Source organism: Ammospiza caudacuta, chromosome 8 (assembly GCF_027887145.1).
Source record: "Ammospiza caudacuta isolate bAmmCau1 chromosome 8, bAmmCau1.pri, whole genome shotgun sequence".
NCBI classification, from domain to species: domain Eukaryota; kingdom Metazoa; phylum Chordata; class Aves; order Passeriformes; family Passerellidae; genus Ammospiza; species Ammospiza caudacuta.
The window spans coordinates 19,965,828-19,993,117 of NC_080600.1; the positions used below are offsets into that span (position 1 = coordinate 19,965,828).

Here is a 27,290-nt window from a genome sequence, read left to right on the forward strand (position 1 = left end):
AACATAAATTACTTATCAGTAGAACTGCCTTGCTGAGCTTTAGAGCTTGAAATGTTTCAATAATCTCAGCTCCAGAAGGATGTTAACAAAGTTTGGGAGAAGGATGTACTAGTGATAGTGGAAACAAAGAATGCAGAATTTGCAAACCCCAAGGACATTTGGCAGAACTCCCAAGATAAGGAAGAAACTAACAAAACCCACTCAGTAACTGGGCTGAAGTCAGCCCCAAGTTGGTAGAAGGTAATTCTGGCAAGGGGAGATTGCGACCACAAAACTCACCAACTCAAAAGAAGGGAGACTGAGCACAATAATAGTAGATAGAATTCTAATTAATCAGAGAACTATGTAACTTATAGCCAATGAATATTAATGCCTTTGTTTACTAAAATGTATGAATAGTGATGGTTTTTGGTAGTCAGGCTGGTTTAGTGGATTTGACACCCAGCACTCTTTTCTGTGCAGAATTGTACAAAAATCAAATACCTCACCTCTCTGTGGGGATTGGCCTCTTGAGCACCAGGTAAAAGAACCCATTTTGGGAAAACAGACGTGTTTTCAGCAGCTTTACTCCCATGGTACCTCCACTGTAAATTGATTTTCAAAATATGTCTGTTTTCCTGTATGTGTCATCTCCTTAAAATATTCACCAGCACACATGTCAACTTCTTGAAGGCAAATTCAAATTGTCTGGAAAACAATGTATTAATTTGGACAGAACTGTGAAGTGCGTAGAAATAAAAGCAATTCCTTTTAACGGTCACATTTAACTGTCTTTGTCACAGCTGAAAACTACAAACTCCAGTTTTTGGGTGGCGTATGTCCTTCAGAAGAACCCTCGGCCTTCTTTGAGGCTCTCCAAAGAAGCGGGTTATCTCTGTGGGGCCGGGGCCGGTGGCGGCAGCAGCGCGTCAGCGTTGGCCGCTTCCAGCGGGAAGGGCAGCGGGGCCGCAGCATTCCCCTGCGGCCGGGGGAGCCCCTCCGGCCCCGGGCGGCACAGGGACTTCATCCAGCCCCGGCGGCGGCCCCGGGCGGCACAGGGAGCCCCTCCCACCCCGGCGGCGGCCCTGGGCTGCAGAGAGAGCTCATCCGGCTCCGGGAGGCGCGGGGCGCAGAGGAGGCGCCGCTCTCCGCCGCCGGCCCGGGGGCGGGGCGAGGGGCGGGCCGACCGCGGCATTCGAAAGTCGCTTGGCGGGCAGGGCTCTCTCTTCGCCTTCGTCCTCCTCCGCCGGGGTCCGCGCAGGGCCGGGCCGGGCTGGGCCGGGCCGCGGCGCCCTTTCTCGGAGAAAGTGCGAGCCTTGGCCGGTGAGGGCTTGCGGAAGGGAAATACGGGTGCTGACCCTGCTCGGTGTCGCTCTCTGCAGCGATGGCAGCGTGGGAGGCCGCCGAAATGTCCTTCTTCAGTCTGAGCGACGTGAGGGAACGGATGCGGGAGAAGAAAAAGGGTCCCTTGAGGACTGCGAAGTTGAATGCCTCGCTTGCGTCGAAAATCAAAACGAAGATCATCAGTGAGTATATTTTGCGCAGCGGTGTGGACATATGCTGGCTGCTCTGCCAGCTTATAACTGGGCCTTTGGCCGTGGCATCGAGAGTGGGCAGCAGTCCCTTATCTGAGCTCGTGTGCTGCTTCTCAGCTGCTTCTCTGCCCGCGGGTTCTGAGTGAATTCAGTGCCCTGCAATAAGTGTTAAGTGCCACGCAAAGTGCCCAAAGGTGTGCGAAGTATTTTAGTGTATATGCGATCCTCTGTGTTATCTAGGCTTGTTTTTATGGGGGAAGTAAGGCAAGGATAGAACAGGACATAATTTGGACTACCTTTAAAAACTCAGATATTTCCATTACTTTTATTTAATTGTTTTGGAATTGGGAAACAGGGGTCCAAATTTATTCAAGGGCAACTATAGAGGAAAACAGCTTTTTCTCCCATTTCTTGGATGGTGATGAGGACTTACCTGTTGGTGACTTATTCAAAGCAAGGAGCGTATATTTTTAAACTCAACACTTCAACCATGCCATCATTCATTAAGAATTGAAGCAGTAGCTTGCTGCCTGAGTGTGACCCACTGAGGATGGAGAGGGTATCTGAAGTTGCATGTTATTATGGAAGGATACTGCTAATTCTGTGAGGGGGCTATTGAGTTGTAGAGATCTGAATGTGAGGAAGGCTGGTCTAGGAAGAGAGAGAATTACGATGATGGGAGAAGTGTGGGTAAGCCCTTGGACACTGATGATGTGTGATACTGCTCTGTCTCACAGACAACTCCTCCACTATGAAAGTCTCCCTAAAGCAGAACAATAAAGCACTGGCTCTGGCCCTCAATGCAGAGAAAGCCAACGCACAGCGGCTCACCCAGGAGAAGACCGTCCTGCAGAAGGAGGTGAAGCAGTGCCACTTCCAGAACGCTGTGCTGCGGCACAGGCTCTCCTTCCTGGTGAGGCACTCACTGTGGCTGCCATGGGGAGGGGTGGGAGGTAAGGTGAGCTGCACTAGCATCTCAGCTGTGGGAGGATTGAGCTGTTGCTGTTGAATGTCTGGATTCTCAACATATCGAAAAGATTGCCATTCATTTGCTTATTTTTGTTTTCAAGCTGTGTTCTCCCCAGAACATGCCTCTGGCTAGTAGCATCCTTGTTGGAAGAGATGTTTTGATGTAATATCTTTATGGCTTCTCTCTCTTTATTACGTCAATACAGAATAGTATGTTGAAAAAAATGGACAATCTTATGGCTGCAGTTAAGATGGCCGAGCTCTCTGAGGTAAACCATGGGAAACCTGAGCACACTGCTTCAGGGAAGGGGGCTGTCTTTTTCTGTCTTTTGCTTTGTGTGGCCTGCTCATTTCAGTGTTGGATGCTTCACCTGTTTTTCTTTGCTTGCTTGAGTTATGCTGGCTACACGCTGGCCAGTTTGGTGTTAAGGATTTCCAGGGTAACTCTTTGTCTAGGAAAACTACAGTTTTAAACTGTTTTCCTCTGGATTATTTGCTATATTGGGCAGTAGGCTTTTCTGTTCTGACAGGTTGTGTCTTCTTTTCAATTTCTTTTTTAAAGTATTGACATGGCAACTTGGGATAGGGAATAGGACGCTTTCTCTGTATCCTGTCTCATGGGTGAATGGGAAAATATTTCTGCTTCCTAGTCTCAGATTATGTGAACTAGTTTAACTTCATTCTGCTGCAGTTTGTTCCATAATTTATTCCATAACGTGAGAGGGTTGCTGGCAATACTTTACATACTTTCTAGAGAAACTGAGCTTCTGCTGTTTCTTTGCAGGAGGCTGTACAAGGGATTTCAAGATCTTTAAGTCACTCTCCTATTTCTCTTCTTTCCAGTTCCATATAAAGTCTTCATCCTTGTCCAGTGACCAGAAGAGCATCATGACTGAAGATAGCTGGGCTGATGATATTGTAGATGGTCAGCTTCTGAGGTGGGCTTTAAAATGATACCACCAAGCTTGTCCTGAATTCCTATATGCTAAACTTCTTGTGTTTTATGTGTGTGCCTAGTTGCCAGTTTCATATGAGATAGCTTCTCTGAACCACCACTGCTTGATGCTTTCCTTTATTCTGTCTTTTTTTTGCCACTTCTTTTCTTGTTTGTCCTAATGCTGAGTCTGTGCAAAAACGAGTCTTTTTACCTCCTTTCTCTGAGACTGTGTTACTTTTAGGCAGTTTTCTCTGTGTAGCTGCTGAGTACAGCAAGATTTGCTTGAGCAAGTGAGTGCCATAGCTGGCTACTTTGATGTTTGTTACATATAAATGCTTACTAGTCACCTCCTTGTATGATGTAAGCTTTCTGGAAAGATGGTCAGAGCATGATCTCTTAAAGTATATTTGAAGTCCTGTTTCTTCTCTGTGTAGTCTCTGAAGACAGGGCAGTCCTTGGAGCTGCCACATGTGGCCTGTAGTTAGTGTGCTGGATTCTGGGGCCTGTCGTGTGTGAGAAACATGATCCATTCTGCTCTTCCTTCTCACCAGGGTTACACAGATACCGATGAGAGTGCCCATTTCCAAGCTGCGTGATGCAGAGCAGCAAGCTGGCAGCTCCACAGCGCTACAAATATCCTCAGGAGAACTTCAGAGACCTGCTTCTAATACAGGAGAACTTCAGAGACCTGCTTCTAATGAGGCCCTGAAAATTGTGCCTGTTGCCTCCAAAGATAGTTTGCCACCACAGCATGATGAGATATCTCAGTTCCACCAGGAAGAGAATGGCAAGAAGGTGACTGAAGCAATAGCAACAGAGGGGGGTTTTCATGACTCTCACATATTTGGAGGTAAATTTGCATCTCTTGCTGTTCTTTTGGTATGACTTTGTGTCTGTGCTCAGAAATGCGAAAATGCCATAGCTCCAGTTAGCTCTCAACCACAACTCCAGTAGCTCCTAATGACTGGTGTTAACTACATGCTCCACTGGAGCTGCTCTTGCTGGAGTTATGTATATCCCAGAATCAGAGTCTTCAGAAGGATATGTGGTCTGTTTGCAGTAGATCAAGCTCAAAATCAGGCTTTTTGAGTAATAGGCACTGAGCTTACATAAGACTTTTGGAGATGTCTGAAAGTTCAGAATCTGACTAGGTGCACCACTGTTTCTTGTGGATTTGCCATATAAATGATAACACTTACACAGATCATAAGTGTTTCTAATATTATGGCTGGTTAGGGCATTTTGATTTGGGCTGCCCCTCTGTTCAGAGAGAAACCAGCTAAGCAAATCTGGTACACAGTAAGTTGGGGGAGTCCCTGTCTCAAAATCATGCTTTTTTATGCTTTGGATTTGTGGCAGTGTATGGAGCAAGGTTTTTACTGGTAGGGAGAAAGTTGGCATTTGCCTGCTGCATTTCTCAGCCTTAAACATGATTTTTTTCTTTCCAACAGAGGTCTTGTGCAGCACTGAACAAAATCCCAACAATTTGCCAACGCTTGCCTTGGAAAGTCATACTCTTTCATATGAGGCTGAGGAGATGGCAAAACATTTATTTGATCGTCTCTCACAAGGGCACGTTACTCAGAGGAGAAAGCGTTCCACCCTGTTTGCCACAAGCACTCCATCTTCTGCTCTGGATATCTTCCCACATGTCAGTTCCACTCAGGCAGCCTGGGGTAGTACTGCACAGGACAGCAGCAGCTCCAGCAAGAACAACACACAGCAACAGCTGCCATCTCCCAGCCCCCTGGCTTCACCTGCTCCAACTGCTGTTGTTTCTCATAGAAACTCTGTGGGTAAAGAGACCTTTCGTGAGCAGCCACAGACAAAAGAAATGGGGTGTGGTGTTGAAACGGACCCTAGCTGTAGCCAAGTCCCTGAGTTTGTTCCTGTAAAGGTTAAAAGCAAAGCTAAGTGTAAAACCAGAGCGAAAGAGACTGTTAAAAAAGCAAGAACAGGAAAAAAGAAAACAACTGCAATTAAAAACAATGCAGAAAGTAGTCCCAACAGATCTCAAGGTGAAGAGTATGCTCAAAATGCAAAGCTTCTTCAACCAGAAGTTGCAACACGTTCTAGTGAAACTGAAGTCTGTGAGGTGGGGCAGAAGGTGTGTGAGGGGGCTTTTGACAGGAGGAATAGAGACTGTGGTGTGGAGCACCATTCCCACTCTCCTGATGGAGTCCAAGGCTTTGGAAGTACACATGAGGTGAATCCAGCACAGCTGCAGAGTCTGGAAAGTGCTGACTCAATGCAGCAGCTTAAGAAGGTACCTATGTTTGAGATGCAAAGTATGGAGAGCTTGCTAAAACCTCCAGTTCATACCTTCTCAAGTCATGAAGTTCCCTCAGGTGATTCCAGTATAGAGAATTCTACAAAATTCTCACGTGTGAGCAGAAAGAGCATCAGACAGAAAGCCAACAGAAAAACTAGAGTAATTGTGCAAAGGGATGATTCTGATGAGGAATATCTACCAAACATTGTGATAATACCAGAGTCCAAGGCTGAAGAACGGCCTAAAAGAAGGCAAACAGTCAGGAAGAATACTGCCAGGAATAGCAATTGTGATCAGAGAAATGAAGTTCATGTTTTTAGGCCGTGCATAGATGTTCAAGGAGTAGCTAATGGGAGCACAAAGGATTTGCCAGATAATGTAAAACGGCGCAGGGAAACATATATTGTCCATCCTTTGGATCTTGCAGGAAATTCGGGTTGTTTCCAGACAGAATCTGAAGGGAGTGAAAATCTACCTCCCAGGTCTGTTCCTGGGAGCAAAGTGACCAAAATCCCCAGACCTGTTAAGAGCAATCAAAAGAGCAATAACAAACAGACAGGGGACCTTCAAGAAAATGGGCAAGGTGGAGGTGACCACAACATGAATGCTTTGATGAAAGAAGCCTCTTGCAAACCCAGGCCTCAGAGGAAGAGGAGCAACCCTCAGCCTCCAGAGTCTGATTCCCTGGCCAGAAAAAGTGATGGTACCAAGGTTCTCATTGGGAGTTCCACAGAACTTGCGTCCAAGCAGACTGTCCTGATGGGGAAGTTTTCCTGCATTAGCCATCTGCTGTCTGAGCCAGGTGATTTCCTGGAGGAGCAGCTACCTGAGATATCTCTTGCAGATAGTCTTGCAGACCTTTCACACAGTCTTGAATCCTCCTGTGTGAGCAGTTCTGCAGTTTTGTCTGTCAGCTCCAGACTTAAAGAAGTAACAGTTTCCAAGAACTTAAGTACTGAGGGCAACAGAATGCCGGCAAAACCCCCTGTTTCGCTGAAAAACTCCCTGATATTTCAAGAAATGACTGCAGAGGAAATATCTGGGGAAAGAAACCAAGTCCAGTCAAGTTCTTGGAGCTCTCCTTCACAGAAACCTGGTAGGTAGTAAGATGGGGAAGCTACCTGTGTTTGGAGAGGAGGGCAAAACTCCATGCAGCAAGTACTTATATTTTCCTTCCTCTCCTCTCTTTTTTCAGAGTTAAAGGTCAGTCTCCAGTACACCATTTATGCTTCCATTTTTGCTGCCCTGTCCTTTCTGTGACTGCATTTGCTTCTAGTTTATCAGCATTTCTATAAGAATTTCTGTTCACTTGTCCATGTGTACATATTGGGACAAAATTAGCAGCATGTGCTGAGTCTTGCTTTACCACTCTTGTTATCTACATGGCATGCCTATTAATTTAGACAATCAAGTGTTTAAGCACTTCAAAATCTAACTTGATGCTGACCCTGCCTACTAGGGTCAGTCAGTACTATTGGGGCACAAAACAACAAGAAGGTGGAAAATTTTTGGTCCAGAATGGTTAGTGCTGCAAGGCACTTCTAAGGTGATATCTTCACTGGAAATTAACCAGGACTCAACCTAAATTATTTTGGTTGTGGGTTTATTTTTTGTTTGTTTGTTTGTTTTTTAAAAGGATGTGGAGGGTGCATCCCTGGGCTGGTACTACAATAGTTAAGCTGATAGTTTTGGGGAGTTTGCTGTTAATGGATGCTCTGTAAAAAGAGTAGTCTAGTGGGGTTTTTCTTTCTGTAGCTGTTGACAAACAGCCTGTTACAACTGGAGGGGGCTGTACTTTGTAGAGGGAGGAAGTTTGTTCTCCTGCCCTCCTCCTTTTGGCTGTCTCCACTTGGGAAGATGCATGAGCCCTGGTCCTGTGTCTTGCTGGAAGTCAGTAGGTTGCTGGTAGGTTGTTGTGTGCTATAAGCTTGCTGTCTTCTCCAGGCTGTAAGCTCCTGAGCATTGCAGCTATCAAATAGAGTTTTTATATCATTTTTTTACTACACCAGAGCCCATGATACTATCAGTACTAGTGATTTATTTTCGTTGAGGGACCTAATTTGATTTATGAGCTGACTTTTAGGAGTAGGTCTGATATTTTTGGATTATAATGGTCTCCTGAGTTTAGGGACAATATGCGTAGATTCCAGATTGTGCATGTTCAGAGAAACCTGCTAATGCAACTCTTTTCTGTTTGTCAGCTGTTATTTTTTAGGATATCTGGAAATAGTTTGGAATCACTTTGATCAAACTATGTGAATGTCTCCCTTTGCAGATACCAGGCCACTACAGGACTTGAACAATGCCAGGGTTGTGTCTCACTCCAGCTCAGAGGAAGAATCAGGGCGCTCATCTAGGCGGAAACGGAAGCCAACCTGCTACAAAGAGCCATCAATCAGCAGGTTGGGCTTTAAACTCTTCATTCCAAAGACTGTTCCCATGCTGCAACCCCTGCTCTGCTCTCATACACTAACTCTCCAGGGCTGGGCCTTCTCTTGCTTTGCTTGTTCAAAGTTCTTACCCTTTGTGTTCTGTGACCCTCCTCTTTTACCACTGTGTGGTTATCCAAAATTCTGCATCAGTACAAATGGATGTCTAAGCTTCTGGTAACAAGCTACCAAAGATGTTATTTTACTTGTTGAAATGAGCACATCTCTTGGCAGTCTGCATCTGTGGTACTCCAATGCTAATGAGGCAGTAGCACAAGGATAAAAGACAGGTTAAAGACAGCCCAGCAAAAGCCCTGATTTCATTTACATTCTGTGATGACTAAAATTTTAGACACCTGAGTAATACTTTCCCCCTGAGAGCATCCTGTATCTATATTCACTAGCAGATATACCTAAATAAATAGCAGCATCTTTTCCCTAGGAAGCTGTAGATTCAGTACATCCAATGGCTATTGCACAGAGTCATTTATTCCTAAAATGACAGCTTCATAGTTATATAATGTGTCTGGGTATGTTTTTCCCTGCAAAGTGTCCCAGTTTGAACTTTCTGTGAAGCTGGTTATATTGCACCAGAAAGTACTCTATTGGACAAGAAACAAACTGTACCACTTCATCATCTTATGGGGAAGAACTGCACTAAAATTAGGGACTTCAGGGACTAAAATCGTACATGAATTCAAGGAATACTTGATGGTTCAATGTAACCCTTTTGTTTCTGCAGGAAACTGAGGCAGGGTGACCCATTTACAGACACTGAGTTCCTCTACTCTTCTCTCTGCAAAAAAAAGCCAAAGCCAGTCAAGGCCAAGCAAATGACCAAGAAGATGAAAGAGAACAAAGAACAGCTTCCTGAAGGATCTCTCAGTGCCAAGGCAGGCAAGTTGGTAACAACAGAAAGGATTAGAATGATAGTTGAAAGCAGCCCCCAGGCTCCTAGAAGCTCGTGCATTTAGCCACAAGGCTATGGCTTTGAACACAGAGGCCCAAGCAAAGATGGAAGTGGCTGACCAGGCAGATGAACTATTCCAACTAAGGCAACCCAAGGACCAATTTGACAAATGAGCCTTGTGCCATGGATTTCTTCTGTTTTGAAATCTTTAGTACTTACGGAGTGGGGAAAGTGGTTAACACAAATTGATGGATGTCTGTTTTAATGATGGGCATGGCCCTTATGTGCTGCATGATTAGCTCCTAGCTATCTTGTGCTTTCTTCCTGTTCTCTGCCCCTGGCTGCCATGTAAAGCTCTCTGCAGCAGAAGATGAGCTCTATACCAACCAACATTAAGGAATACTTGAAACACAGGGTACTTAGGACCAGATCTAAACATGTCTTGTCTCAAACATTCTGAGTATTGCTACAGGAAGGGTGATCAGAGGAGAGGGTCCCGTGGGACAGAGCTGTTTAAAAACATCTCCCCTTTTCCTATCACTCCTTGCCCTTGTTAAAAAGTACCTCCTTCAGCCTTCTTGTAGCCCCTTGAGGTACTGCACGGTGTGATAAGGTGTCCCTCGCACCTTCTGTTTTCCAGGCTGAACAACCTCAACTCTCTCTGTCTGTCTTCATAGGGGAGGTATTTCAGCCCTCTGATAATCTTTGTGTTCCCCCTCTGGCTTTGCTCCAACAGGTCCATATCCCTCTTAAACTGAGAATCACAGAGCTGGACAACAGTACTCCAGATGGGGTCAGTTATGTTTCAGGAAATCCTTTACTCTTCCACTGCAGTACCCACTGGCTTCAAGCACTTGCTTTTTTTAGGGTCTGCTGTGCAACTTTGAAGATTATTGATTTTAAATGTTGAGAGAGTGGTGGGGAAAAGAAGGGATCACACAGTTGTAAAAGGGAAGGAAATGTGCCTGTTTGGAAGCAGGAAAAATGTTTCCTCTATGGCAGAGCAGGGAGAGGGCTGCTCTTTTCTTCTGACCATACTTACTCCTTCTCCTTAGCACTTCAGCAACATCTGTCAGTTCATGAGAATAGGCTGGGTCTTGCTGTACTCTCTGTATTCTGAGGACTCCAGAAGATGGAAACTTTATTAGTAGAGGGAAAACAGTGTCATCAGCAGTCAGGTAAATGCTACTATATAGCTTACATTTAAGCTGTACCATTAAGTTATTAAAACTAGGAAAAAAAGGCCTGAGATTCAAAAATGCCTTCTTATTTATTTGTTCCGTTTTCTGGAAGTCACCAAGCTTTCTCTGGTATTCTGTAACTCTGGAAGCCAGGTAGGAGCTAGTCAGTAACACTTATATATTGCATACACTTATATAACACTTGTTATAAGTGCTGTTGCATTAGAACCTGCCTGTATTGATCGACTGCTGTCAGAAGCCAGGCCAGGAACTTAGATCTCCAAGTGTTCCCACTAATTCTTTTCATTGCCTCTGTGGGTCAGAAATGGGACTTTTTCCAGCTGCACTTATGTGCATGTGCTAGTAACAGAATAGTAGATTGTATTCACTGACATTGAAGGTATGGAGCAGTTACAGAGCTCTGCTTCAAACACAGGGTAATAGGAGCTCCTTTAGTCTAACATTGGTGTCTCTAATCTATCCTAATCACCACCTCTAGCAGTCAGCTGGAGGGGGAGAGTTTATTTGTGTAACCAGTTTGTTTGCTGAGCAATGATGTATCAGTTTGTATTACTCCCAAAATAAAATTTCAATGCAAGTGGTATTTTCAAATTCTTGTACAGTACCTAATGCTTACCATGACGCTTCACATGACAGCTGTGCCTAGGCTAGAACAAATAGAAACTCTGTTCTAAGAAGGGAGATACTTTTTGCTTATATCACATTCCAACAGTCTGTCCCAGCCTGTACTGAAAGCTACTGGAGTCTCTCTGAGGCAGTTTCCCCATATTTGCTAATCACACAAAGGAAGGAGACACAAGGAATGTTAGTTGGCTTTTATTTTAGTTTGAATTAAAAATATTCCTTAAAAAAAAAACCAACACACAACCATGGATGGAATAAGTTTTCACAGTCATGATATGACTTGCCATAAGACAACAAGGGTAAGTAATAGCCCAGACAATTGGAGAAAAGTTTGCACCTTTATGAATTGTGGGGTGAGGGAAGAGGTTAACAGTTCCTATGCTTCACATCCAGTCAGAAGGAGCATAACTAAATGCATGGCCTGCATTTAGACACTGCAGCATGGCTTTGGTAGGCTCTTAGCCTATAAGGCTTGTTTCCAGCATTTACTAAGTGCTACTGAAATGCTACAGTCCTGACTGTAGCAATGGAACCAAATCCCTTGGAATCAGGACACTGTGCTCTGGTTGGCACTACAAGATAAATTCAGGAGGGCTGTGGTAGAGCTGGCATAGCCCTCTGAGCTCACTTATACTCACTGGGCAGTACTTGAGAGAGGAGGACAGTATTCATTTCTAAGGTCTGCTGCACAGTAGGTCACTGCTGGTTTGACCAGAGCTGTGACTCAAACTGGCCTTCAGACTGAGAGGAAGAGATAAACATAGATCAAAGTCACAGAGAAAAACCTCAGGTCTGCTGTGAACAAAATTAGGAATCCAGACCAATACTGAGCTTTTGTCAAACTCATCTGCTTAGGAAAAGTAGGACTTCACCTAGCAGCTCAAAGGGTGTCAGAAAACATGATTTTTCTAAAAGTTTAAAAAGTGTCTATGTTCATTTTTATCTAGTGTTTGTAAAGTTAGACAACAAAGCACAATACAAACCCAGTTGTGCAAGCCATAACAGAAAAGGCAGATAGGCGTTTTCTCCAATATCCTAAAGTTCCCATTAACTCTTGCATTTTTTTCTTTGATGAGGGCACTTGTATTTCTTTTCATTCCTTTAAAGTGTCTGGAGGAACTACTGCACTGGCTGCATCTACCAAGTACCCAAAAATTTATTTCTTGGTCCTTGACATTTTTCAGGCTGAATTTCAATTTCTGCTTCATGTAGTGCTTCCTATTATTGCTGCTGCTTCTCCCACTTTTTCATGGGAATCTCCTTCAATTAGAGTATCATCTATATATTAGTAGAGTTTCACATGTGGAGGGAGTGAGACTGTAAAAATTCAGCAAGATTCAGCAGTCATGGGTGAGTGTTTGTACCCTGGAAGGAGCCTATTAAAAAACTAAAACTGATGAGAGAACAACTGCTAAGAAAGCAAGAACAAGAAAAAAACAACTGCAATTAAAAACAATGCAGAAAGTAGTCCTGACAGATCTCAAGGTGAAGAGTGTGATCAAAATGCAAAGCTTCTTCAGCCAGAAGCTGTAACACATTCTAGTGTGACTGAAGTCTGTGAGATGGGGCAGAAGGTGTGTGAGGGGGCTTTTGACAGGAGGAATAGAGACTGTGGTGTGGAGCACCATTCCCACTCTCCTGATGGAGTCCAAGATCTTGACATAAATATGAGGTGAATCCAGCACAGCTGCAGAGTCTGGGAAGTGTTGACTCAATGCAGCAGGTTAAGAAGGGAGCTATCTTTGAGACACAAAATGGAGAGCTTGCTAAAACCCCCAGTTCATACCTTCTCAAGTCATGAAGTTCCCTTAGGTGATTCCAGTCTACAGAATTCACTTTCCTTGAGGAAAGAGACCTCCAGTGCCTGTGCTTTGCAAGAAGACTCAAGTGTGATCAGACAGAAAATCAAGAGAAAAATGAGTGATTGGGCAAAGAGATGATTCTGATAGGAAGTATCTACCAGTGTGATAATACCAGATGGCCAAAGCTGAAGAACAACCTAAAAGAAGCACAACAAATGAGACAATGCCACTTACACTCTGATGTAAGTGGGAGACACTTTGTTAGGGCAGCTTGAGTGCAACCCATGCCTTAAGCTTTGGGCATAGAGGCCAACTTCCGCTTCAAGTTTTCAGCAAGCTTGTCCATGAACTCAAAGGTGTTCAGGTAATCAGAGCGTGTGACACTGGCAGGGGGAAACAAAACAAGACAGGTATTAGTTGTATAGACTCAAATGAAGCAGAGGAAGACTATTCAAAGAACTTTATGTTTTGCCTCTAAAACCAAAAGAGTTCTCTCCTGCTCATCAGGCTGGGGTTTTAGCCATAAGGCTCTGGGAAGAGGTAGCCAGGTGATATTTTACAGTTATGTAGGTCTTCTTCATTTATTAGGATCTGGCCACCATAGCTAGACTGTCATACAAAACATGTAAATCTTTGCAATTCCTTCCTTACTTTTTTCTCCCATTCATTTTGTGCAATAGCAGGGAGAGAGCAATCTGCACTAAGTTGTTTGGGTCAGGGATGTCATATGTTTGTTTTACAGGACTGGGTACAAGGAGTCCTATGATACAGACTCCTGTTCTTTACCATACTAAAAATAACATTCCAGCCAATGCTGTTCAGAGCCACCACATAAAACAACCTTCTCTAGGCATAGTTGGTTATTTCAGACACTTACTTAGGCAGGCCTTTGATGCAGGCAGCAAGGTCCTTTGTCATGAAGCCAGATTCAATGGTCTCAATGCAGACTTCTTCCAGGGCAACTGCAAAGTTCCTGAGGCTAGTGTTGTTGTCCAGCTTAGCTCTGTGAGCAAGGCCTCTTGTCCATGCAAAGATGGAGGCTGAGAGAGAACACTGGGTTATTCTATCTTACCAGAACTTCCTGAAAGTTGCTCTAAATCATCATGCAGAACAATAATTGGATTTTTTAATACCAATAAAACGGAAAGCAGACTGAAAAAGAAGATACAAAATCTGGAACAGGAAAGAACACTTATCTTCATTTAGGTATCCTTTGCCTTTTGTGGAACTTGGGGAAAAAAAAACCAAAGCAGACCTCAGAAACTACTCACTGCCTCCAGTAATCTCTACTATGCATGTAATTTTATTTTCCTCCTGCCCAAGTCAGAAAGAATGCCAGGTGGTAGGACTCTGTAGTTACAGAGAATATTGTGACAGAAGGGTACAGTTCTTTTTTTAACACTACATTATGCTCTGATCTCTGTGCAAATTTAGAGGATGCTTTCCCTCATGTCCCATTTCATGTACCCTTACACTTTGAATGTGTACATGGCTTGGGGTGTGGGTGGTTCGTCTGGGCCATCAGAAAGAGTAATAAAAAACAACCAACCTAAACCTTAAGGCCTTGTGGCTATAAACCAATTGTTTCCTGAAGATTGAGTGCATAAAGGCTAAGTTAGGTCCAGTTTATTGCTTGCACTCACTCCATTCCAGCCTGTTTTTTGCTTCAGGCTGTAGCTCTGTCTGTAGAGACCCAGAGAAGCTGACTTAAGTCATGAGAGGACTGTGGGGGTGTATTCCCTGGTCTCCTCCTCATGCCACACTGTGATTGAGAAATACTCATTAGGCCTTGGCAAACCACACCTAAGCCTTTTCACAGAATCACAGAATTTTCAAGACTGGAAGAGACCTATAAGATCATCTAGTCCAGCCGATGTTCTAACTGTTCAGCTAGATCATGGCAGCAAGTGCCACATCCAGTCTTTTTTTAAATTCTTCAAGGGATGATGCCTCTACCACCTCACTGGGTAAATGATTCCAGTTTCTGACCACTCTTTCTGTGAAGTATTTCCTTCTTACTTTTGCAAGCTTATCAGAAACCCAGGAACTTGTGGTGTCTAATGAGCACCTTTTTTTAAAATGAACAGTCTTGCAAAGGTATTTTTCTTGCCTGAATAACAACCCAAGTTGAATAATATTTTTGTTACTGAATTTTCAAAGAAAGTTACTGACTTGAATTGCAGCCAGGATGGAAAATTACTATAACTAAAGCTCACTCTCTTGCAACCCCATAAAAAGTGACCCAAAGTGAGACTCCTCCAGCTCTCAATTATAGTGAGCTAATGCATACTATACCCTACTCTCTAACAACCCTTTAAACAGCAGCCCAAAGTACATCAATGCTGTAGCCAGGACTAGTGATCTATTTTTCTCTCTTTTCTCTTTTTCTTCCTTAAATTCCCCCTTTTTTTTTCCTTTCTTACTTCCTTTAATTAAATCTTTCTCTCTTTAATTCCTCTCTTCACTTTCACTCTGCCCCTTTATCCAAAACCCACTGCTGTGTGCTTATATAGCAGGTATTTCCATGCCATGTGTGCAATTTACTGATGTACTTTCTGATTGTTTGCAGACCCTCTGACTTTTGTAACTTCTTTTGATCAATGAGCATTTAAGAATCTTAGGTACTTCCTTCCCCTTAAGGGTAACCACAATCTCTGGAATAAAAATGCATTATGACCTGCAAGTTTCACCACAAAGTGGTACAGTTGTCTACAGAAAGGGTGCAGATGTTCTTACTCTAAACTTGTTCTTTCACGAGCAGAGATGATGAAGGGCAGTGAAAAGCAGCTCACCAATGGGGTTAGTGGAGGTTTCTTGGCCTTTCTGGTGCATGCGGTAGTGACGAGTGACTGTCCCGTGAGCAGCTTCTGCTTCTACAGTCTTGCCATCAGGGCAGATCAGCACGCTGGTCATCATCCCCAGAGAGCCATAGCCTACAAAATACAAGTTTCAAAAGCTCAGTGTCTCCTTTGGACAGCTCCCTCAAATTCCCCTTCATCTCCTCATCCTACAATCCCCCTACATCTTCCCACCGATAGGAAAATCCCTGAACAGCAGAGCTGTAGTGGTGCTTCTGCAATTAACTGGCAAGTTCCTACACATCAAAATAACAGTTCATCTGAACATGAAGTCCAGCTGAACCATGAGCTATAGCTATACAGACATTCTGCACCATTTCAAGGAAATTAGTTTTCTTACCTAATTTGCTGGACAGATTTCTGAAAATGTACAGTAAGAGAACAGTAAGTGTTGGGCTGCTTGTCTTTCACACAGGGTGACAGGAAACAAAACAACTTATTAAGAGCATCTGCTCTTGTGAGAGGAACCAGCAACTTCTGATATTGGACATTCACACCAGTTCTAACCCTGTATGTTTCAGAGATGTCCATGTTTGAAAGCTGCTTTGTTTAGCAGTCCAACACATTCTTGTTCTGTGGGAGGCAGTTTAGTAGCACTACTTCAGAAAGAGTGTATTACATAAAGCCACACATCTCATCCTGTGGAATTTTGCATCCATATTTATTTTGGCACCAGGCACCTTGGTTATATAGGATTTTGATAAAGCATTGAAATTATGTCTAGTTAAACCTATCAATATCTCTCTTTACACCTGACAGGTAGCTTTAGGTCCTGGAAGTTTTATGACTTATCTGCAGAGCACCTGCCATCACACTCAGCAGCAGTCAGCTTCACTCAAGCTGTCAGTGACAGAGAACCAGCTGTCTAAATACTGTCCATGAGACTAGAAAGCCTACTAGTTATCATGGGGTAGAAACTTCCCTCCTGTAAATAAATACAACTACGGAGTCTACATTCAATAGATTTTCTTGTAAAAGCAAAATCAGATTTTTTTTGACCGCCTGATATCTCCATGACTGGCAACAAGTTTGAAATACAAGTTTTGAGACCGAACATCACATCCTGGGCCATTCCATAAGGTGTGACAGAAGGACACAAGAGACTGCCACTAAGCCTGCTTCAGTGTGGCACAGGAAGCACCTCATACCTTGTGCAACAGAGTCAGACTGCACATCCCCATCGTAGTTCTTGCAAGCCCAGACAAAGCCTCCTTCAGATTTCATGGCCTGAGCAACCATGTCATCAATGAGCCTGTGCTCATACCAGATCTTTTTGGCTTCAAACTGGGACTTGTATTCTCTAGGAAACAAAAAACAAAACACCTTGTCATACAAACAGGGAATTGCAGAGTCTGTACATAGAGAGGTGCACAGAGGTAAGACTAAAACCAGAAAACCCTGCATTCTCGTTACTCTTTTTTTCCCTTGGCTGCTTCAGAATTATAGAGGCACCCACAGAGAATCTGTGGCTTTATTAGAAGATATGGACACCACAGCCACATTTAGCAGAGCTTTCCACATTGAGTATTGCGCCTTGCAGGACAAGGGAGACTGTGACAGAGATGGCATCCCCTGTGCCCTTAAAGTGTTGCTGAGTGTCTGAAAAAGCAACTCACAAGGCTGGAGAGGATGTTCCTGCTGCAGACTTCTGCACTGCAGTAGGAAGTACAGAACTGATTACCTGTCATAGATGTCTTGGAAGATGTCTTTGAAGCGGCCATCGTATTTCTTCAGAATGGTGTTTTTGGTGCTCATGTAGAGGGGCCAGCCTTTAGACAGCGCCATCTGGAAGGAACTGTGGGCAAAATCCTTGATAGACTGGTCAAGATTGTACATTCCCATGGCTACACCACCACAGCCTGTTAGTGGAGGAAGAACAGATAGGAATCAGCTAGATTTAGTTTTGGTTTAAGAAATTTATTCTCCGCATAGCATACTCTGGCTGGCAGGCAGACTGGTGCTGTCCCCAGGTGTCTTAATCTAGTTCTCAATTTAAGGTTGGTTCTTTCAGGAGAAGATTTGCTTTGTGTTATCAGCTCAAAGCTCCAGCAGTTCTGTGACACATGGATAGGAAGGTGGTTTTGTTTTACAGGCAAGTACACCTTAATAATGTGATCTAATCCCTCTAAGAAGTTTTGTTCTAATCCAGCCTAAGTACTCAAGCACACTGTGACAGAAGTGAATGCACTTGAACTCCTACTAGCCATTTAAGTAATACAATCCTTTTCTATCAAAGCAGCAGGCAGGAGTTTAGAGCAGGAGGTCTCAGTCAAAGTCAGAAAGGGATGTGCTCACACCTTAAATGCTTTGCACCTTCAGGTCTAACTCCAGCAGTCAAGGACTGCTTTGCCTAGCTCAGGAAAACAAGACTCCACATGAATTCCTGCATTTTTTTCAGCACATGTGTGGCCTACCCTGGTGCTTTGATCCACCCGCTCAGGCTCACTTCTAGCAAGTTGTGGGAAGAATGTGCCAATCATGTGGGAGCTCAGGCAAGTCCTGAGAAGGCTCTGAGGAACTATCAACATTCACATGACTTAGACTGTGCAAGGCAGATGTGTTAGAAGCACAAATGGAAGTGTGCTGAACTTGCAGCCCAGCTCACCCAGAAGAAAGCAGCACTCAGATCATGGAAGAGGATGATTGTGGGTGAAAGGAGGGTCTATAGCTTCAGGAGAAAGCTTTGTCATTTTCAGAGCACAATTCTGTTTCTAATGAAAACTAGATACCATGTACTTAATTTTAAGCACCTCACTACCACCATCTATCTAGTTTTTGTACAGAACCAATATTAGGGAGCTTTGTTCTAGAAACACCCAAAGTTTTAGCTATTTTTCCTAATATCCATTTATCCTTACCACCTTCAGATGGTTGTTACTATATGGACATACATGCAGAATGAAGAGGGGAAGCCAGAGGAGGTTTATCTGCTTGCCAAGATAGCAATGTCATTTAAAGTTGATATTGGCAGAGAATGAAATTCCTGTTGTTACATGTTATCTCTGTACCTTCCCTATGGAGTCAAGGACAGTTCAGGGTGTGATCAGCTACAGAGACTGTGTCCTTTGGAACCATGATTTCATGGTTGCTGGATGACAGCTATTAATTCTGAATAAAACAGCTATTCTCATACATGTAAAAGAAAATCCTTATTGCAGTCATACAATCCTACTGCCTGCTAAAAATCTCTTGACTCAGTGTCAAGGTTGAACATATTAGTACAGCAAAAAGACAAGCTTCCCTTAATTATTTGGGAGATGTGCTGGCACAAGAGTTATCTGTGGGGAGGCCAGCTCCCTAGAGCAACAGCAGTAATCTGCCATCTTTGCATCTCGCTGCCTTCTGCTTGCTGATGCAATGCAGAGTAGCAAACAAGATTGGCAGCTGGATGGCCACACATCTCCAAAACAGGCTCACCAGTCACCTAGCAAATGAAAACAGATTGGGACTGGCCACAGAGGTGAAGTCCAGATGAAAGGCTATTCAACAAGAGATGACAGAGATGTAGGTTCTTAGGAGCAAGCATGCCAGAGAAATCAAGTATTACAAAGGAGGGTCGTATGTCAGTCTTGGTAGCTGTTTGCCAAACCAACTGCACACAAACCAATTGGTTTATGTGGTTTCATTTTTTTGTAGCTAAATAGATCACTGTAAGACTTTACATCCTGAACCCTTTGATTAATGACAGACAGACATGACTTGTATGATGTTTCCTTGAATCCTGCCCCCTAGAGAAAATGGCCTGAGTTCTGGCAACCTGTCTGCAACTGCTTCCATTAACAAAGCCCAGCAACACCAGGACTCTTCTGAGCCTTGCAATGTCTGCAACCAGCAGAGCAATAGGGAGAAGAGAGACACCAAAACCTTCAGGACTGCATCTATGAAAACAGTTACAGCCTACACAGTCAGGAGCATCTTTGTGAGTTTGCCTCTGATCAGAGAGAAAAACATATATGCTGCTACCAGAGTCGTCATATAGTGAGCATGACAGGTGGCTAATCTAAAATGATTGTGTTCTTGAGGTGCCTCTTTGATCCCAGGAAGATTTCACGGTACTTTCAGTACTTGACAAATAAATGAAGAAGGCCCAAACTTTCTCCCCCACTCTCTCTCAAAGTCACATTTTACCATCAAACATATTTGACTGATAATTCAAGGTTGAATTAAATAAAAAAATACCAGTGTATCAGTTTTAATGACTAATTGGAGAAAATACCTACTTTCGAAGTTATGGACCAGATATGTGACTGGTTTGCCTCCATCTGCAGGAGTGTAGGTCATCTCTACTTTTCCAGGCCCAGGTACCACAAAATCGGTTGCTCTGTACTGTTAAAAACAAAAAAATGCCATGATAATTTTCTCTCAGGAAGAGAGAACCATAAAAGATAGTCCTCATTTGGGAGGGCAGGTTACAGAAAAACAGTTGGACTAAAAGCTGACTTTTAAGAGTCATTAAGCAGACTCTTTCTTCAGCCATATTGTCATTGGATTATTTTACTAGAGCTTAGAAAGACGAGAGTCATGGAATCACTTAGGTTGGAAAAGACTCTTAAGATCAAGTCCAACAGTTAATCAAGCACTGCCAAGAGCATCACTAAACTGTATCCTTAAATAGTCAAAAGTCCACCTGTTTCAGAAGCCATCTTCCCCTTTAGGGGAAAAAGCTCACAGATTCTTGGGCCCTATCAATGGGCAGAGTACCTACTTTTGCAGATGTGCTGAAGTTTTCAAGTGCAGAGTATTTAGACTGTTGTGTGGTTGGTGGATAGAAAGGCTCCTCTCCCTGCCTTAAAAAAGCCATTCATATTACAGCTGCTGATCTTGTAGGGTTCATACATCATACAAGATGACATTTGAAAGGCCAACCTGTAGTAAGAGCCTTTGAAGTTAAAAACTTTAAGTTTTTATTAATTTAAATGCTGTCTCATCTTCCCAATTGTCCTGAACAGTACTATTTAAGGTTATATTTCCTTGAAACTTATTATTCTTTTTCATGTAGCTTTCCTCCTATTAAGGGAATCTGTTCCCTGAGCTGTTCTGAAGTTAGTGTCTTGCTCCTATGTCCTTCGTATGTTCTGATATTGTTCCTTTCACTTCAATCTCATACTTTTGCAGGGTTTCAATCCTTTCCCTTTAATCCACTGTTTCCTATTATTTTAACCTTCTCAATTTTTCACAACCTTTAAGGATGTTGAATCCCATTCTTTTCTAGTGTCAGGGTTCTGCAATTATTTTCCTCTTGAAAACTTTTTACCTTCCTATAGCAGGTAATTTAATGACTTGCTCTCAGTTCGCAGGTTTAGCCACCTATTTAAGCACTTGGCTCTTCTACAAGACTTCTCTTTTGCCACATTTGGTAGCTTTATAACATATGATTGCCCATGGAGAACAGTATGACTGATTCTTATCTTCCAGGCTACCCAGAGGGCACAACACTGAGAATGGTTCCAGGGCTTTCCACAGCATTGTACTACCATTGTCAGGGAAGTTCTGATAAGAGGTTTCCCTACTTCTGCACCACAGCCTGATGTGCCCAGGTCAGATACCAACTCAGGTGTGCTCTGCAAGAAACAGAACAAAACCACACCCCCATACAGAAGGCAATTTTGCCCACTTCTAGAAATCATTCACTTTTATCCATTTTTGCTATGAGCAACATTTGACACCAGAAAGTCCTGCAAAGTAAGAAGTCGGGCAGCGTAAAATATTTTCTAAAGATTCATAAAGTTCTTATGTAGGAAGGAGTGTTCTAAGGAAGGTGAAGAACAATAACCTAGCAGAGTTAAGTGCCTAAGTACAGGCCTGCGTAATCCAAGCACAGGTTTCTGAATGCTGTTTATACAGTGACACTGCTCAAGGCACGGAGGCGTGAACCACGCTCTCCCACACTTGCCGGGTGCAGCACAAACAAAGTGCTAGCACGTGTGTGCTCCCAGGTGGAATGCAAGGCACAGAGCAGGAGCACGGGGATGTCTAAGTCTTTGGAGCTCTATACCAGCCAGGAATAAGCCTGTTAAGAGGGGTAAACACTGGAGTGACTCACTTGATCCCCATAAGCGTGACGGCCGATGACAATGGGTTTCACCCACCCAGACACCAGCCGGGGAATGTTCTTGCAGATAATCGCCTCTCTGAAGACAGTGCCACCTAGGATGTTTCTAATTGTGCCATTGGGAGACTTCCACATCTGCTTCAGCTTGAACTCCTCCACTCTGTTCTCATCAGGAGTGATGGTTGCACACTTTATGCCAACGTTGTATTTCTTTATGGCTTCAGCAGCTTCCACAGTTACTTTATCATTTGTAGCATCACGATGCTCAATGCCCAAGTCATAGCTGTAACAAACCCACAAACATCATCAGGACTTCCCAGGACATTTGTTTGTATTCAACAGGAAAGAAACAAGACCCTACATGTCCTTGTGAGTGTAGCTGCAGCATTCTGCCACAACTGAAGTTATCCCTCTTCCAGTGCAAATGCTGCTGGACTGGAAGAAAACAGACTTATACAGTGACATTTCTCCTGTTGGTGGAGGTTGGTAGGAGATGGGAGAAAGGAGAGCTTCAGTTCATGGCTAAGGTTTGCTGCCAGCATGGGACTATCTCCTCTGCCTTGCCTTCTGAGTTTCCTGCAATGGCACCTGTTAGTTGAGGGTTTTCATTGCATGGAGCAGCAAAGTCCCCAGATATCAGCCTTAATTTCAAACCTCTTGTGCTGAAGGCTCTGGCTTCCTTCATGTACTGAGCACATGAAGCTATACTGCGCTTCAAAATTGCTTTGACAAGGGACCCACGATCCTGCTCTGGCAGCAAAACTGCCAATATTCCTCTCAAGCATCAGAGGAAGGTCATTTCCATACTCAGTGTTTCAATAGCTTTTGGAGAACAATGGGTGCCCAGCATGGGACAGCCCTGAAGCACAGCCAGCTGTACATCAATCTAGCCATTGTGCTGCCTCAGCCAGGGGTTTGCTTGCCCTCCTCCCACCCTCTTTGAAAAGGGATGTTCTCCAGACTGTGTGCATGTATTATGCTGCTGGGTTCCTGTCTGCCTGGTTCCCAACAGCAGCAAGCAGAAAGCCTGATGTAGGTGGCATACAAATGGCTCCAGTGGCAGGGGAAGAGGTCAGACTTGTGGGTTTAACTATGGCAGACACCACTGAAGGCCTCTGTCCACACGGCTAGGAGCAATGTAGCTGGATACTTCTCTAATAATTATAGCTCAGTGGCGAGAAAAGGAAAAGATTATTTGTTCTGCTCGGCCAGATGCTATAGAGAGCATGTTCCTTTTGCTGTACCCAGCTGCTAGTATCTGTTATTCTCCAGAAGGGAGTATAGGAGCACAGCCTAGCTTCAGGGAGTAATTGCAACAGTTAGCTCACATTGTCAACAGCAGAGCTCAGGCTCACAGCCATCAGGGCAGAATCTGTGCCCTACACACACCCTTCTGTCCTCTGGGCAGACCTTCAGACAGGCATGGCAAGAAGCCATAAGCCCACTCAGGGGTGCAGGATGCTATGCTTCAAGTCAGGGACTGGCTGAAACAGCCCATATTTCTTCTCACTGTTTAGGCTGCAAGGTCATGCAGACTGTCCAGGTCGTGGAAACCCCAAGACAGAGGAAAACAAAATACAAGCCATGTCTCTGAGAGACTTTCTTGGAGACACAGCACAGGCAAAACTCTAACTCATAAGTCAGCATGCACTGCTTACTGCTGCGAGGAACCCTGGAGGGCAAGCTTCCGGTGCTAAATGAAAATCCATCAACACCTCCTGACACATGCAAACTTCAGTACATTCAGCTGAATGTCACAGAGTCATTACCTGTGCAAATCCAGATCTACATAAGGAAAAATCAGCTTTTCTTTAATCAGCTCCCAGATGACTCGTGTCATTTCATCTCCTTGCATTTCCACAACGGAACCTCCACGGATTTTTTTAGACATCTTGAACTGCAATAGGCATAAAAAAAGTCCAGCCTAAGTTAAAAGCTACCAATACATGTATCCTGCATTTTTACAACATAACTAGGTGAGGCAGTAACATCGCATACAGAATCTCTCCAAAAAGTCTCTTGAAAATAACCTCAATTTATCCTTAGTTTCATGTTACATGGTATTTTCCTTAAAGCCCCAGCTCCTAGAGAGATCTGTGTGAGGATAAAAAGAAAGATTAATATCTTGACAATTAAGGGCATGGGCTTCAATAATGATTGTATCAAAAAATTTAAAAATATGACCAAATTCTTCCCCCAAATTCCAAAGAAGTAGATGAGCACCATTTACTTTTAGATTTCATGAGTTCTAGCCCAGTTACCTGTTTCTCCACCTTTTTCTGAAAATCAGGGGTTAATGGACATGATTACAATGTCAGCTCATACTGCTGAAACTACTAAGATTATTATGTTGTAAGCTTCTTTATTAACTTTGTCCCCCAGGAAGGAAGGAAACAGGTAGAAAAATCCAAGGGCTACACATCAAGAGTATTTACTTGTGGTAAAATAAATACTGGACAGATTTGTTTGCTGTAGGGAACAAAGACTAAAAAAAAAAAAAAAACTTGAACTCTTCTATTTGCACTTTGTTCTTTGTCAAGACAACCTCAGAAGGTACTGAACTGCTCTAGAGTGCCCTTCTTTCCAGCAGTCACAGCTTCTTGGGTCTCGGATTATGCAAGAGCTGCGAGTTGGCAAGCTCCTCCCTCAGACAGCCCTGTGCTTGCGTGCAGCTGCTGGATACTACAGTGAGATAGCAAACCCTGTGCCTGAGGCTGCCGTCTCGGAGACCAAGGGCCAGGAATACTTGACCCAGAATGAGGGGTCCTACTGTACACAGGATCTGTTCATCCAGACCAAGTCATTCCGAGGTGTGAGGCTTGCAGAGCAAGGCCTCCCATTGCAAGCATGTTGGGAGGCTATACCAGGATTAAAATTTTATTTATTTTTAATTAAGTAACTTGTGCTGCATTTCCAAAATCCAATCTATTAACCAATTTTAGTCTGAGAAGAGAATAAAATTTCTAAGCTATGTTCACAGGATCAAGCTTTTCTAAACGTTTTAAAGCTCAAAAACAAAGAGGAAGCAAAACCAACAACAACAAAACGCCAAAAAAGACACCTCCAGACCAAAAAAAAACCCAAAAAAACCCCAAACAAAAAGCCCCACCTAAAAAATAACACAAAACTCTAAAAACAAAATTGAAAAAGTAAAATGAGGTTGCGTTATAGAGACTCAGTTTAAAAGATAAACTACTTCAGGCATTTCTATCCCTAACACAGCACCTTGGCTTATATTGGGTCTCTCTAGTCCTCAAGGAGAACTTAAACTTAACATGACCCCACTCTATCTGAAATCAGTTTACTTATGCAAGTATTTTGAACCCAATTTTCAACTGTGACTATCTAAATAACAAGGTCTGTATCATAGTCCATGGCCTCGGCACAGAATTACTACTGTGGGAGAGTTGAGTTTTGCTTTATGGAACAATCTGAGAAACAGTCCGATTCATTAAAGTAAAAATGTAGACAGGCACAAACCCAGAAAACACCGCTTGTTTTGTGGTTTGGTTCCACTTAACTAGGACAAATCAGACTGTGTCAGTCATAGTAATCACTTTGGCTTCAGAACCATTTGATGCTGCTGCCATGCAGAGAACACAAAGGTAGGTGAGAAACACCTCCATTGATGTGTGGGAACAGCAGCCTCTTCAACGACTCTGACAGCATCCAGCATGTTTGTGCGACCATGGCACTGGCACTCGTCCCATCCTCACCACCAGTGCCCCCAGTTTCTCTGTGAACTGGGGCAGTACTGCAGCAGCATCCCTTGTCTGCTCACCATGCCGACAGGCTCCTCTAGAGAGCACACATCCCCCAGAGCCCAACTCCGTCACTCGTCCCCGCTGATTCTGTACTGAACTGCCAAAATCCAGCAAGGTCTTTCCCCTGCAGCAGCTCTTCTTTAAACACACTTAACCCAGGCACACAGCCAAGGCAACTTAGAAGAAACCGTCTATTTCCAAATCCCTCTTGGTCCCGCGGAAGGGCTCGGGGCCTGCGGGCAATAATTAACTATTGCAACAAGTCCGTGACTGCGGCGTACAGCTGATCTCGCGGGAGGGAGGGCCGGCCGGGGGCACGGAGCGGGTCGCTGGCACCCACCGAGTTGCCGGCTGCACTCGTTTTTCGGCCGTACTGGCCCCTGACAAGGCGATCTGGTGGCACACGGGGGATTTTCCCACCGGGCCGAGGGCAGCAGCCCCGCCACGGCCAAGGCTGAAACCGCGGCACCGGCACGGCCGCGCCTGCGGCCACTCCCCAGGCGGGAGGGGACAGCCGAGGGCCCCCGAGCCAGCGCCAGGGACTAGCGGGAGCCCCGAGCACTACGTGAGGTAGTCCAGGACAGGGCGGGCGATCCCGGGGTGCAGCACCCTCAGCGCCTCAGCGCCAGACGCGGCGGGCGGGGCGCGGTCGCGGGGTTCCGCCCGCCCCAAGGGAAAAAAAGCCCTTAAACACAATCGCACCCAGGGGGACCCGCTGCGGGGCGCCGCACCCGGGAGAGGAAGGACAAAGGGGGTCTGTGCGGCGGCCGGACCGCGGCGCGCTGAGGCGGTGGCGCTGCCCTTTACCTTCGGGCGCGGTGCCGGTCCGTTCTCCGTTCCGTGCGGCGGTGCGGCAGTGCTGTGGGCCCGGGCCGTGCGCGGGGCCCTTTATGTGGCCGCGCCCCCGCCCCGCCCGGCCCCGCGCCCGCGGCGCCCCCTGCTGGCCACGCCCCTACTGGCCGCGCGGGGCCCCTCCCCCTGGCGGCGGCGGCGCGAGGCCGCTAGGGGGCGCGAGGCTGGCGCGTGGCCAGCATCGGGCCCGCCCCGGTCTCGCGCGCCGGTGCCCTCGTGCGAGGGGCCCGCGGCAGCTCGGACCGCGCGGCTGCCGTTCCGGGCCGGGCGCGTTCCGCGCTCTGGCACCCCCGCGCAGTGAGTGCCCGCCGGCACGGGGAACCCGTTGGCACCGGGGGGCTCGGGCGTGGCGGGAGAGCAGCCCAGCCTGGGGATGCGGGCACGGGCTCCACCCCTGGCGCTGGGGCGGCGGTGTCGACACCACGGCGCCGGGGGCAGCAGCGGGCACCTCTCTGGGGCTGGGCTCAGGCGGGGACAGTGGCCGGGGAGGAACCTCGGGGCGTGAATAGAAGAGGAGGGAATATTAATGAAATAGGGTGTACTCCGAATTCCCGGGGGATATACCGGCTCGCCGCACTGCCAGCGGCTCCCGAAGCAGCAGCCGAGTGTGCCGCGCCCGGCCGGAGCAGCCGGGAAGGGCCGCGGGGCGGGGCCGGGCGCTGCCGGCGGGTGGAGTGCGCGGAGCTTCGATTGGCGATGCCTGCGCGGGAGCGGCGCGGTCGACGGGCGGTTGGTCGGGGCTGGCGCCGCCGGGCCGGGCGGTGAGGGAAGAGTGGCGGTGCCGCCCCAGCACCGGCAGCAGCCGCGGGCAGCAGGTGAGCACCGTCTGCCAGGGCCGCGCCGCCAGCACCGCTCTGCGGCACCCTTGCTCCGCCCGCCTTCTCCGGGCTGCCCGGGCCGGCCCCTGGTAGCGGCCGGCGGCGGCTCTCCGGGGGTCGCTGCCCACCGCGTCCGCGCGTCCCGTCGCAGGTGATCTCCGGGTCTGCCGCCCAGGCGGGGGAAGGCGGCGGTGTCCCCTTCACGGAGGGGAGAGCGGAGCAGCTGTCCCCTGCGCCGAGGTTGGAGGGGAAGCGTGTCAGTCACGCAGCTATGTCCGAATTGCGGG

At 45.7% G+C, this 27,290-nt stretch overlaps 2 protein-coding genes across 2 annotated transcripts; one reads left to right on the top strand and one right to left on the bottom strand.

Annotated features, from left to right (window-relative positions):
- The first annotated feature begins 1,347 nt into the window (after positions 1-1,347).
- Positions 1,348-10,780, top strand: LOC131560814 (uncharacterized). Its single transcript, XM_058809789.1, has 8 exons — positions 1,348-1,505; positions 2,252-2,427; positions 2,690-2,752; positions 3,327-3,421; positions 3,972-4,270; positions 4,872-6,788; positions 7,968-8,094; positions 8,864-10,780. Exons 1-8 carry the CDS (start codon positions 1,364-1,366, stop codon positions 9,093-9,095), a joined length of 3,051 nt encoding a protein of 1,016 aa, XP_058665772.1. The 5' UTR covers positions 1,348-1,363; the 3' UTR covers positions 9,096-10,780.
- Positions 10,781-11,033: 253 nt separating this feature from the next.
- IDH1 (isocitrate dehydrogenase (NADP(+)) 1) lies at positions 11,034-26,220 on the bottom strand. The gene is made up of 9 exons (XM_058809143.1): positions 26,141-26,220; positions 23,339-23,466; positions 21,561-21,852; positions 19,738-19,843; positions 17,199-17,376; positions 16,666-16,817; positions 15,452-15,592; positions 13,537-13,699; positions 11,034-13,042 (listed from the first exon to the last, which is right to left on the bottom strand). The coding sequence occupies exons 2-9, from the start codon at positions 23,458-23,460 to the stop codon at positions 12,949-12,951; spliced, it is 1,248 nt and encodes a 415-aa protein (XP_058665126.1). The 5' UTR covers positions 23,461-23,466; positions 26,141-26,220; the 3' UTR covers positions 11,034-12,948.
- Between the last annotated feature and the right edge of the window lie 1,070 nt (positions 26,221-27,290).